The following is a 12,648-nucleotide window of genomic DNA, read 5'->3' as shown; positions in this document are numbered from 1 at the left end:
GTTTTGGTATCACGTTAAAGGACTTTGCACTCTGACTTCAAAAATGAGCTTTTCCAGGTCACGTGCCACGATAGTTAATGAATAACTAGCTCCTAAGTGTTAAAAAGTGGTGTTCATTATAAACACGATAACGTGTTAATGAATGGTTCGAGAAGTATGGAATTAAGTTCATCCTGTCCATAAGCAAGTTGTCCAGGAGACAAACCTCAGAAAACAGTGTTTTGAAGGGGTTTTTCTCGTGAAATGTTGAAAAAGTATACTAATATTAAGTAATATTAACTATATTAACTAAATAACAGGGAAAATTTTCATAAATTGCAAATTTTGGAGGTTTAAGACCTAGATAATTGTGTCCTTCATCAATGTTGAAAATTTGACAACATTCGGTTAAAACCCAGTGGAGATATCGTGTGCGAGATATTGATGATCCGTCTATTTGGTCATTTTGAGAAATAAGGTTTTAAAGTTTTACTTCGGTCTCCGAGAGCCCAAATTAGCCCTGTGAACTAGGGGGGGGGGAGGTTAGGGGCAGGGGGAGGGGTATATTTAAAGGTTTTACATAAATGTTTCATTGAACACCCGAATACACACCAGTCATAGAAATGTTAACCAAGTATAAGGAGCGTATAAGATGGTAGAAGACACAATGTTCAGGACCATGATGCAAAAATCTCATAACTACACATTTTTAAAGCGTTTGTGTAAAGTATCATTAAAATGTACTGAATTGAATCCATTTTGTGAGTACTTTTAGACTGTAAACAATGGTTGCTATGGGTGTTGCTATGTTGAAATATAGCTAGAAGTGTTCAGATTTCTTAATTTAAACGTAAATTCAGGAGTAATTAGAGGAAAATCGTTTCAAAATACGATTTACAAATGGACAGGGATGTTGAATCTTCATGTTCCAAAAAAATGGTTTTTTGGAGAAAAATTTATATCTGAGAGTATAAGACCCCCTTAAGGTGGAGAATTTTACGTCTTGAAAAGGATTTGGACTTAAAGTGTATGATTGATATTTCGTTTGCTGATTTCATTTAATTAAGTAGTTTCCAGACTTCAGGCTCGTGCAACGACCTAGCAGCAATTTGCACTCTCCATTCCGCAGAGGCTCAAAGGGGTTTTTCGGATAGGGAGAATCTGCTGAGCGATATGAGTGCAGGCGCAAGGTTAACTTTGTGCCTGCACTCACCTCGCACAGCGGCTTTCTAAAACGAACGTTTCGAAACTCTTCGGTGAAGAGAGGTTACCGCACTGTATGACCAGTGTCTTGATTTTGGAAAATCACGCCAGTAATTCGTTCTTCTTAACATGTTTCCCTCAATGATTAATTATTACGACTTACCACTGGCCCTGGACCGGCTAAGGACAGAACAACAGGTAAAAACACCACGCCATTTAATGTGCTGATCAGTATCAACGCCACATGGAGGATAAAAAAGTATCTACGAAAGAAATACATTAAAAAGTCTTTAAAGGGACGATCCTTAAGTTACATATCATACAGTGGAATACCGTTAATCCGGTCACCAACGGGCTACAAAAATCGGGTCATATTAGCGGGTGTTTAAAGGAGTGTTTTAAATAAGCAAATTACTGACTGAGCTTTTGTTCGGGCCAGAATAAAGTGACTGTCATAACGAGGTGGAGTTAAGGCGGGGTCCACTGTGAGGTGAAGAGTTGAGGATTTGCAGAAGGTTATGGAATTTATTTTACACGAGTGTCAGGAGAGCGGATACAGTAACCCAACGAATCAGCACAAAAATAATGGTACAGAGTATGGTCGGTCAATACCAATGCTCAAAGATCTTTCGAATCGAGAAGCGAAAAGTGAGCGAGAGAAATAGCCCTAAAAACGCTTTAATATGGCAAGGAATTCTCTTTACATAGTCTTTACTGAAGAGAACTTCTCTACTAACGTACTTAACCGGCCATTAAGCCATTTGCTGCGTCTTTCTCAAACAATCAACATAAAGAAACAACAACGGTTGGAATTATCTTTTAAGTGTCATTATAAAATATGTTACTGAGAAAATCCGGCTTGGTAACCTCTCTTACCTGAATACAAAATAGAATTGGGATCCTGCTAGTACCACAACACTTAGTAAAGAAGAAATAGCACCATTCACAATCGGAGCAAAAGCGTGTTCTATTGCCTTTTGCATTCTTTGGTTTCTGTCACCAAGGGCGTGGAAAAATGCCTGCAAAGTGAAGGACTTGGTCATTTTATGGTACTGGGTAAAGACTGACTTAAAGACGTTACAGACTAGTTGCTACATGTATCTACAAATGCTTGCAAAGCTCTCTAAGCAGTGGCAAAGAAAACATAACCCAAGGCTGCTACACTCGGACAAAGTAAAAGACCTGATTGGGACAGCCGAAGATTCGTTCTGGACTTGACGTCACAGCTTTAACTCTCTCCAGATTCCCCAAGCGCGGTCGCGAACCATTCGAAACTCGGTTTCGAGAGGGCACAGAAATTCGAGGATTTAACCAAATCGCAAGATTTTTGCGGCAAATTACTCCACAAAATAAGCTTTATTATTTTAGCGAAAAAAAATTTTTGGGGTTAAGTGCACTTTAAACCAATTAGGCGCAAAGCTTTGAGCAGTTTTCAATTGAATGTCGAAAGTAATCAGGCAATTACTTTGGTTTTGGTTTTGGTTTTATTACGGTTTGAGATTAGCTGAGTAATCTAATTGGTAAGTATTTGGTTTGATTTTGGTTTTACGACACGTAATTGAAAATCGCTCTAAATAATCGTGGCTTGGTCTGGGAACGTTTTCCCGCGCTAAGCACACGTGGCATGTTTTTCGGCGCTTAGGACGCGTTGCATGTTTTTCCCGCGCTTAGCACACGTTGCTTGTTTTCTTGCGTTAGGCACAGGTTGGATGTTTCCCCGCTCAACAGCAACCAGTCGCCACGGATCTCTGTAGAGTTTTCGGTTCCAGTCTCAGATCGCGTAACTGTAACAAAAAAGTGTTGTAGTTTCGGTTTTCTCCTAAGCCTATAAACGTCTCATTTTGAACGATCCGATCGAAAAAATTGTTATCACAAGATAAAGACAACTTACCATAGACATGTGTACAGTGAATTCCATACCGACTCCAACGAACAAAATAACTCTAACTGCGGGAAAAGCACTGACTTTTATACCAGCGAGACCCATAAAGCCATACACTTCCACTATGATCATTGTCGGGACAAGAACAATAACAGCAGCTGCCCGGATGTTGAACAGAATGATCACCGTGACAACGAAGCTCACCGCCAATGAAATAGAAATCGCGATCAACATTTGCCTTCTCAGCCAGATGTACTGCTCCCAAAACGTGAAGGGCACACCACTAGGGTAGTTGGGTAATCCGTCGTCTGAGTACTTGTCACAGATCTTTCGAACGGCCTGGGAAGATGAAAGCGATGATTGAACAACAGTCGTTCATGAGTAAAAATTTTGAAATGGCTGCCAAAGTGATGGACTGATCTTTCGCGTTTAGAGTCGAACAAGTGCTTCCAAATTAAAGACTATTTGGCAGACAACAAAGGTGGGTGTATAATTCGATTCATCGATTACTTTGACAGCCTTTAACTGAAGCGTTGCCAAAAACCATGTGCGAGGGTTTCGCGCTTAAAAGTGATTTACTTCCGCGAATTATATTTCTGTCTCATTTTCTTACATAATTACAAAACTTTTTTGGCTTAAACGGTTTTATTTTCAATGCCTATATAATCGCAACCATATCCGTATGGACTAGTCATAGATATTACGAGTTGGCTTCAAAAGCGGTGGAGAAATTTTACCTAATAATCCACAGTTCTAAATTACATGGTGCTACAATGTCGTAGAATCTTCCCTTAGAAAGAAGAAACTTTGGTGCGCGATATTAACTAAACGGTTTTTGACGTTCACGAAAATAAAACAGAATAGCGAAGCGCGCGAGTGACGTCATAACTCAGACAAACTCAGACAAACAAAACGGAATGATGGAAAATTTGACGCTTTTTCAAGCGCGTAAGCAAGTGTTCCTAAAACAATTTTTAAAACGAAAATTTTGCGTTCATTTTCCCATATTTCTCTCAGAACACGCTTATGTTGTCTGGCTCTCGCGGGGCTCCCGCGTTTAATTTGCATTCTCTTTTTAGACTTCGCGCGCTTCGTTATTGGATTGCTTGATTCTTTTAAATTAGTCAAATTCCATGAAAGCACGCGAACTCACCTCAATCAGTTTCACAAAATCCTTGGTTTCGTTAAGGCCAATAACATTAAAGTTGATATTCGCAAATGTGATTGGTTTGGCACTAGGCACTGAAAAAGAACGAGCGTAAGGCCTAAAAAATATTCTTTTAAAGTGTTTCATTTTCAGATTACTTCAGTTCCTTTGGCTATAATTCAGTTTACAGGCTCTACGTTGTGTCTACAACCACGCTAATTTTTACTAATGTTAACTGACAGTTTCTCTTTCATTTCTGGTATGCAGTTATTCCCCACAATCCTTTACTTTTCTCACCGTTTACACTCTATGGCGTGGAGAGAATAAGAGAAGATTGTCATGACGCCACGGTATCGAAAATAGGAAGTCTGGAAAGGAGACTGGTTCGGTAACAAAGTCATATAGTTCAGTGTTAATTAAAAAAAAAAAAAAAACGAAGAAACTGGCATGGAAAATTACCTTTCATTGCCTTGTCATTTTGTTTGTTTTTGATGTTTGTCCAGTTGACTGTCTTTGGTTTGATGACGGCCTGCAAGAAATACACGGATATTACGTTATCGAAATGCACGTATTAACTTGTCACAGTACAGGATTACAGATATGGTCTTAACACAACTAACTGATGGCTCGCTTCCTTCGAGTGTTACGACAAAACTGTGTTTAAAATACGTTGCTTTTATAACATACTTGTGAGAATTGGTACCCCAAGAAGTCTTCATTGGTCCAAGTTGTCAGAGCTTTGTAAAATATTTCTGGACGAATAATTCCATCATCGCTGACAAGTTTATAGTTTCGAACCTGTAAAGCACAAATACACCCATAATTGATCACCAAGGTTACAGTTCATTGTGAAAAACATTCAATCAAACTCATTGCAAGGCGCCTCAGTGTTCCAGGCCCCGTCCACCTACGCTGGAGGAATTTGAAAACGGAGTTTTCACTCTGAAAACGCATCAAATGTTTTCCGTCCACAGTACGCCGTAGGAATTAAAAAAGTAACAATCAACGGTCATTTTAGATTTGTGTTTTCAAAATGTTTCCTGTCCACAATAAAACACAAGGCCGGCGTTTTCAAATTTCTCCGGTTTGAAGATTGTCACGAGAAGCTCCGTTTTTGTGACGGATTAGTATCGACGGTAGGCCTAACCGTAGAAATAAAGCTGCGTTTTAAAATTCCTGCGGCGTAGTGTAGGCTTAAGTTTGCCCATCCTTGAAGTTATTACCATCTCGGCCATAATCATTCTTTCGCACTTCGTAATGGTTTCCTGCAAGAGAGCATGAAGAGTAAGCGAATTAGTCCCCCATAAAGGACTCATTCCTAAGGTGATGCCTCTCAAGTTATTTTTAGATTACTATTAGAATTAGCCAATCCTTTGACGTGAATTTTACACGCGTGGAGTTTTATCCTCCACGAAACATCCACGCAATACATCGTCGAGAGAACTACAAACCATATCTAGAAATAACTTGAGACGGTTTCCCTTAAGAATAATGCCTATATGGGGAATGAACTCTCTTACTCTACATCTTCTCTTGTTTCCTGTCATAATTTGCCGAGGTTGCTTTCAGAATGCCGAAAAAATTCTGCAGTTTACGTAGCAGACACTCGAGGAGGGACTGTAGGGAGTGAGTCGGGGTGGTGCGTGCAGCGCGTCGGGCGGGCACCCCCGGGGGAACTCCCGGTCGGGGATGCTCTTCGGAAAATTTGAATTAAACCCTGAATGACACCTATCTCGGCTAAAAGTAGTGGGGTTTCGTCATGAACACCCAAGGTAAGACCAGAATCCTTGATTTATATCCCTAAGCGAGACGACAGACATCACTGACCTTTTCATACGGGTGTCCCCGTTGGGCGGAGACAACTCCTACTTGTACTATGTTGTTACTCAAACCCCCTACCCATAGGTTAAAATTCAGCCGTCGGTGCCTACCTTTGATTTATCAATTTTGTCTGAGTTGTCATTCTGTGAGAGTAATTTGTAGGCAATAACACCAGTGCTCGTCGCATTGTCGTACCAGCCGGCGTATGTGATAGAATTATTGGCCCAGTCCTGATCAAATGATACTTGAGTATCTACATAGACAACAAATATTGTTACTAAAAAATCTTGATGCTGTCTGAACAGAGCGGGCGCGGAATAATCCAGTGATAATGACCTAGCCTAGATATCCGAGCGGGGGGGGGGGGGGAGGGGAGGTGCAGGGACTCCCTTATAAAGAGGACGGGGGTTCTCGGCGTGCCTTTCAGGGATTAAAAAAGCAGTTCTGATACCTCTCAGCGTGTTCAGCCTCAAAAGGCCCACGGCGGGAGCCTTTGCAGAATCTTCAAGGGTGTTAAGCCGAAAAACGTATGACAGGAGGTTATGTGTTGTTTTAGAATTGGTACTCTTAGAGGTGAAAAACATTTCAACCACACCACAAGACAGGATTTAGGTAACTCGGAGGGGTTCTTTTCAAAATTTCCGACGAGCCCCCCACCCCGTCCTTTTCATACCGGAGCCCCCCACGGACTAGAAATTCCCGGAATCACTGGCTAGTTATTCTTTTGTGTACTAAGCAGAATAAAGGAGTAAGCGAATGTAAACATTTGGGAACGATCAGCGCTTTTCCCCTTGGTTTGAACAAGCTACCCATCTCTATTGAGACAAATAAAAAACGCACAACAAACGTAATTTGATGTCTAGTGTCGTCCCGGAGCAGCACTGAACTTTAACTCAACAACCAGTATACATAAAAGGAAAGGGCACAAAATCCACTGTATAATAGTTTCGAAATCATGCATACACTCGCGAAACGCTCTCGAACAGAAATGAACGCATAAAATTAAGGACTTTCGGCCACGCGAAAGCAAAATCTCCCTAACAAAAACGAACAAATAGACACAGCGTATGACGAACCAAATTTTAGCTGATGGTTAGTGCGCTCGCTTCCGGATCAAGCGGTCCGGGTTCGACCCCTGGTCGGGAACGTAGCGATGTGTTCTTGGGCAAGACACTTAACTCTCACAATGCCTCTCTCCACCCAGGTATATAAATGGGTAAGGGCCAATTTAATGCTGGCGGTAACCTTGCGATGGACTAACATTCGATCCAGGGGGAAGCAGAAATAGTCCTAGTCGCTTCATGCTACAGAAGCCGGGATAAGCGCTGGTATGATGGGCCACTTGGCTTGTATGCAGACTTAGCTTACATGACAAGTCAGTTGGAAGCACAAAAGAAATCCACAGTACACAGTCGTCAAAGATGTTCAGCTAACCTGATTGCCAGATTAATATTATGGTCATTATCAGCGAAAATTACATTTCTGAGGCTTATCAGACCTGTTCTTCACAGCGGGGCAACTGTAGTGTCAACTGTTTCTAGTTCATTTTACATCCCTTACCATTTAGCCATTCTCTAAAGGACGTCAACCAAAACTTGGGACTTTCTTTTGAGCCTGGAATTCCAGTTGTATTGAAAATCTGGTGACAAGAAACGGAAAAGAAAAACTTGTTGCTTCTTTCGACAATACCCTACCTACTCTATACAACAGTGCGGCCCAGTCCACACTACGAAATTTGAAAAGGGAGCACACTAATCCGTCACGAAAACAGAGCTTTTCGAAAACGCTCTTCAATCCGGAGGAATCTGAGAACGCCAGCGTTTTTAGTGTGGACTGAGAACATTTTGAAACCGGAGCTTTTCGAAAACGATGACATCATGTGATTTCCCCGGCCGTCTGAGTTTTCCTCAAACAGAAATCCAAAATGACCCGTGATAGTTGCGTTTTCAAATTTCTCCGGCGTAGTGTGGACGGAAAACATTTGATGCGTTTTCAGAATGAAAACGCCGTTTTTAAATTTCTCTGGCCATAACATTTCTAACCACTTACGTTTTTAAACTCATTATAGTAGGACAACAATTTCTTCTGCTGATTAGCGTAGTCGAAGTCTTGTGTAACGAGCGCCACTGGATAAAACGAAAAATATTTGAGCCTAGCCTCGACAAATTTGTATTCCACGCCTTTTCTTGGTACAACATCTGTGAGGTCTAGGCCACTTTCAACTTGGAGTGCGCCGTAAATTCCAACGGCGAGGAGACTGAGGAAAAATATTATCACAACAACCTGGAAAAGAGAAATATGTTCTTTGTTATTGCTCGTCATGTTAACGATTCTAAGGAAAATGGTTGTGCACTTGCGTTATATTTCTTGGTACATTTCTTTGCCGTCCTCTGCAAAACAACAACGTGAAATGACAAAGTTCTGCGTTCTCTGGAGAACGTGAACCACGACGGCTAATCTTTGAAATTTCATTTTCTCAATTGAACGCTACTGTCCTCAGCTCTATATTCAGTTTCGAGATAACTTTGACAAAGAGAAACAAGCTAAATGACTTAAGAGTATCGTGAGATTCGTAGGTAAAATCGAGGATCGGCGAGGTGGGTCACTGTCGTGGTTACTTCAAATTCCTGTTACGAATAAGGGTAGACCTGGTTTACCTTGACAGGCATTTTTTGCAACCACACACCATAGTAACGTCTTGCAAAGTATGCCAGTGAGAGCCATTGAAGCTTTGTCTTAAGAAAACTGCACCAGCATTCAGACTCTGAGTCACACTCTTGCATGCTTTGTGATGTAGAAACCCTGCTCATTGACTCCACGCCTGGCGACGATCTCGAGTGTGAACTTAATGTTCTCAAGGAAGAAGCATCATCCATAACCACAGCAGTTTTTCCTGCTGAAGCAGGTTTAGCCAGTAACGTAAACGTAACCTTCTTTGGCGCATCAGTGGACTGCTGGGTCCGCGCGTCTCTGTCATCTCGGGATGATGAACCTACGGCAGTGGCTGGACGACTCGTGCAGCCATGACTGTTATGTCTTCCCTCAGTCCAAGCTTCTGATTGTTTACAAAAATTATTTCCACTCGCACTTTGTTCGGGGTAAATTTTTGAAGACCTTGTAGTCCTTTGGCTTTGATAACAAAGTCTTGTGTTGCCAGGATCTCGCCTGCCTTGTTCTATTTCTGTCTGAGTTTCCGTAACATTTGCTAAAGCGCCCGCCCCGCTTTTGGAAGTGTCTACTCCACCACTGTTGGGAATACTACCCACAGCTGGTAATTCAAGGTCACTTGGATCTTCAATTTGCCTGTCTCTCCTGGAACGAGGTGCCTTGTGAAGGCTCCACTCGGACGCTGCAGATACCTCAAATGTTACCACACTCGAGGAATGTACTGTCTTTAAAGCAGTTGCCTCGACATTTCCCGGGATTATGACAGAGTCACTGGAATTATGTTCCGATGGAGGACTAGGTCGGTACCGATTCTTCACCTGTAGGAAACTACTATCACTTTCTGATGTTCTTGAACTTCTCGGGTCTAGAGATTCAATTCTTGTGTTTCTGTAGCAGGAAAAAGAAAAAGAAAGGAGAAATACTAACAAATAGATTCCATGTTGCTGTGCGTTTGTTCAGTAAGTGATCACAGAAGACGTCAAATTGTGGTAATAAGAACAAAAAAGTGGCACATGGGGCGATAGCCGAGTGTGTCATCAATGTTCCTACCACATCTTGACGACTTCTGTGATCAATTTCTTAACAGACGCACGGCAACATGAAATCTATTTGTATTATATAATAAAGGGATAAATTGTTATGACGTAATCTATGCGTCTGTCCTCCAGTTGATCATAAGTAAGAACCAATCAAAATATGAGAATATTATTCAACATATTATATTAACAAATAGATTCCATGTTGCCGTGCGTCTGTTCAGTAATAGATCACAGATGACGTCAAAATGTGGTAAGAACAAAAAGCCGGCCTCTGCCCACTTTGGCGAACACGAAAAAGCCATTTGACGTAATCTATTGTCTATACAAATTGAAGCAATCTCATTGGTTGCTATGCGTAGCAAAGAATTTTGATTGGTCCAGGAAAATCACGCCACTGTCAAACTTGACTCGAGCGTCGCTTCTCGTGGAATGAAAACTTACAGCGAAAGCAGAATTGAACTGCGAAATCTACAAATCTTAAAGAAAATCATGGATAAGTCAAGTCAGGTTTTGTCATCAGAGCAGCCCTGTGAGTCGAAAAGCTTGGATGTTGCTTCGAATATTGCAGGAGTTGAAAAACTACGCTCGGAAAACTTGCGGTTGTGGTCAATCTGGAGGCCATTCGATTCGAGTTTTGAATGAAAGGAACGTTAGTGATGGTGGAAATTTGTGTCCTCTGTGGTTGGTGATTCTCAAATTAGTGTGAAATAGTGTCGGAGACACCTTTTAGCTGCGATACAGTTGGCCGTGAGCTGTAGTGAGCTATACTTTGCTCGCTGCTGTATCCTGAAACGGACCGGAACATTCGCATCGGAAAGCAAGGTTATGTGTTTATTTTCACTGAAGTGGTTTTGATGTTTCATTCCAGACAATCACTGTGTCAACAGTTATTTTGAGACTGAGAAAAGCTCACTGTTTTAAATAAATGAATCTCATAAACATTTTGTTTACTGGGTCGAGACAAAGCAATGGTTCTCGGCCCACCAAGAGACCAATTTTGTGTTTGGTTTAGTCTCGCTCGACTGCCGACTGAAACTGCTCGAGTATTTTTTCCGAGTCATTTTATAAAACAGAAACGGCTTTATCTTTCTTCTTCCTGCTAGACTATGCTTCTAGTACTTGTTTAATGCCTGGACAAGACCTTCTTGTACCTTATCTTTTGCCCAGTCGTGTAAAATATTATCTAAATTCTCAAAACTTTCCGCCATTTTAAAACACAGAGGGAAAAACTTTGAAATGATGACGTCAATCGTGCGTCTGTCCTCTAATAGATCATAGGCGAGAACCAATCAAAATGCAAGAATAACTTGGGTTATTATATAAAACATATTACATAATTACGTTATATAACAGTTTCACCACTCCCGCAAGAATACAGAGCCATCCAAATTATCGGAACACGCATCAATAGTAATTGAGAACAAATTGCCGCCTCTGAGAAATCTCTGTCACCTTTTTCTTCCACGGAAAGTTGTTCAAAGGAGGCAACATCGTTTGGTGGCTATTTTGGATGGGAGAGCATGATTGCCGGTTAAATCACTCGAGTTTAAGTGAACCCACAAGTTGTACCTTTTGCAACAGCAAAGCAGGTCATAGCCGCGACTTCTTCTGTTTTTGTCGATCGCAATCATTGAAGGGAAGATCACAATTACGGCAAGACAGTTGAACACAACCACAATAGCAAGCTAAAGAGAAAGAAAAAGATTGAGAGAAAATCAATTGTCATACAATGTTACTGTCATACAATGTTACTGTATTCAGAAGCCGCGCACCTCTTCAAAACCTACAATTTCATTCGCTCTCTCAGTGTATGTACCTACTTCTTTTGTTTTAAGGCCTCGTCCACACTACACCGGAGGAGTTTAAAATCGGAGGTTTTACTCTGAAAACGCATCAAATGCTTTCCGTCCACACTACGCCGGAGGAATTTAAAAACGCAACAATCACCGGTCTTTTAGGATTTGTGTCTGAGGTAAACTCGGTCGAGGAAACCCCGATTATCGTGACGCCATTTTCGGAATGCTCCGTTTTCAAAATGTTTTCCGTGCCACACGAAAGCGAAAAGCCGGCGTTTTCAAATTCCTGGGGCTTGAAGAGCATTTTCGAAAAGCTCCGTTCTCGTGACGGATTAGTGTAGACAGTACGCCTAACCGTAGAAATACAACGGCGTTTTCAAATTTCTCTGTCGTAGTGGGAACGCTACCTAAGAGCCCGGTTTATTGTTTCTGTTGTTGGTTCTATTATTTTCTTAGCCAATCTTCTTTTGTATGTCACTAAATTTCCATTTTGTTGCAAAGACAACTGTATTTGCTGAACTAGTCTCGGGTGCATAGTGAGTCTGTCAAAAACAACGTGACAGCTAGCTAAAGCATGCCCCAGAAAAAACCCTGAGCAAATTTGCCTTGTCACAGCTTTTATAAACAAACTATACTGGTTGGTAACGTCAGCTGTGAGATCATGATTGCTTTTCATATTTGTTTCTTTAATCTACACAAACCTGTAAAGAAAGCGACCTCAAGGCTGGTATGGGTATGGGTGCTACCATAAAGAATGCAAACATGTTATTGAAGGATGTCAAGAACACGCTGACTCCAGTACTAGCAAGGAGGTACACTGCAGGATCCTAAAATAAAAAAAAAAAACCAAAGCCGACCAGCATTAATAAATTATCGGGTTAGAATACGAAAATACTGCTGTGGCAGTCTTTTTTCTCAAACATTTCTAGGTTTGTATTTTTTTTGGAGAAGAAGGTTTACATTAGAGGTTACGTAAATTTATGAGACTCAAGGCACATAACTATGAGAAGCAGACCCTGTGATAAACTACTTTAGGAGCTAAGATCAGGAAAAGTTGAGCAAACTCTTGCGAGATTTCGTGGATCGAGCTGAAGAATCCGATTACTCGTAGTG

General features: G+C 41.2%; 1 protein-coding gene across 1 annotated transcript in view; it reads right to left on the bottom strand.

Annotated features, from left to right (window-relative positions):
* The window catches only part of LOC145468245 (protein patched homolog 1-like), a 28,940-nt gene that overhangs the window by 2,020 nt on the left and 14,272 nt on the right, over positions 1–12,648 (bottom strand). The window contains exons 13-24 of the mRNA XM_081451917.1: positions 12,237–12,362; positions 11,309–11,424; positions 8,690–9,587; positions 8,082–8,315; positions 7,593–7,671; positions 6,143–6,285; positions 4,899–5,009; positions 4,671–4,740; positions 4,218–4,306; positions 3,074–3,403; positions 2,059–2,201; positions 1,346–1,445 (exon numbers count right to left, since the gene is read on the bottom strand). Coding sequence (XP_081308043.1) covers positions 1,346–1,445; positions 2,059–2,201; positions 3,074–3,403; positions 4,218–4,306; positions 4,671–4,740; positions 4,899–5,009; positions 6,143–6,285; positions 7,593–7,671; positions 8,082–8,315; positions 8,690–9,587; positions 11,309–11,424; positions 12,237–12,362 — 2,439 coding nt within the window. The remainder of the gene's footprint in view (positions 1–1,345; positions 1,446–2,058; positions 2,202–3,073; positions 3,404–4,217; positions 4,307–4,670; positions 4,741–4,898; positions 5,010–6,142; positions 6,286–7,592; positions 7,672–8,081; positions 8,316–8,689; positions 9,588–11,308; positions 11,425–12,236; positions 12,363–12,648) is intronic.

Source organism: Orbicella franksi, chromosome 14, assembly GCF_964199315.1.
Source record: "Orbicella franksi chromosome 14, jaOrbFran1.1, whole genome shotgun sequence".
In the NCBI taxonomy this organism is placed as follows: domain Eukaryota; kingdom Metazoa; phylum Cnidaria; class Anthozoa; order Scleractinia; family Merulinidae; genus Orbicella; species Orbicella franksi.
The sequence above is the reverse complement of the archived record's forward strand: the minus strand, read 5'-3'. Positions and strand labels throughout refer to the sequence as shown.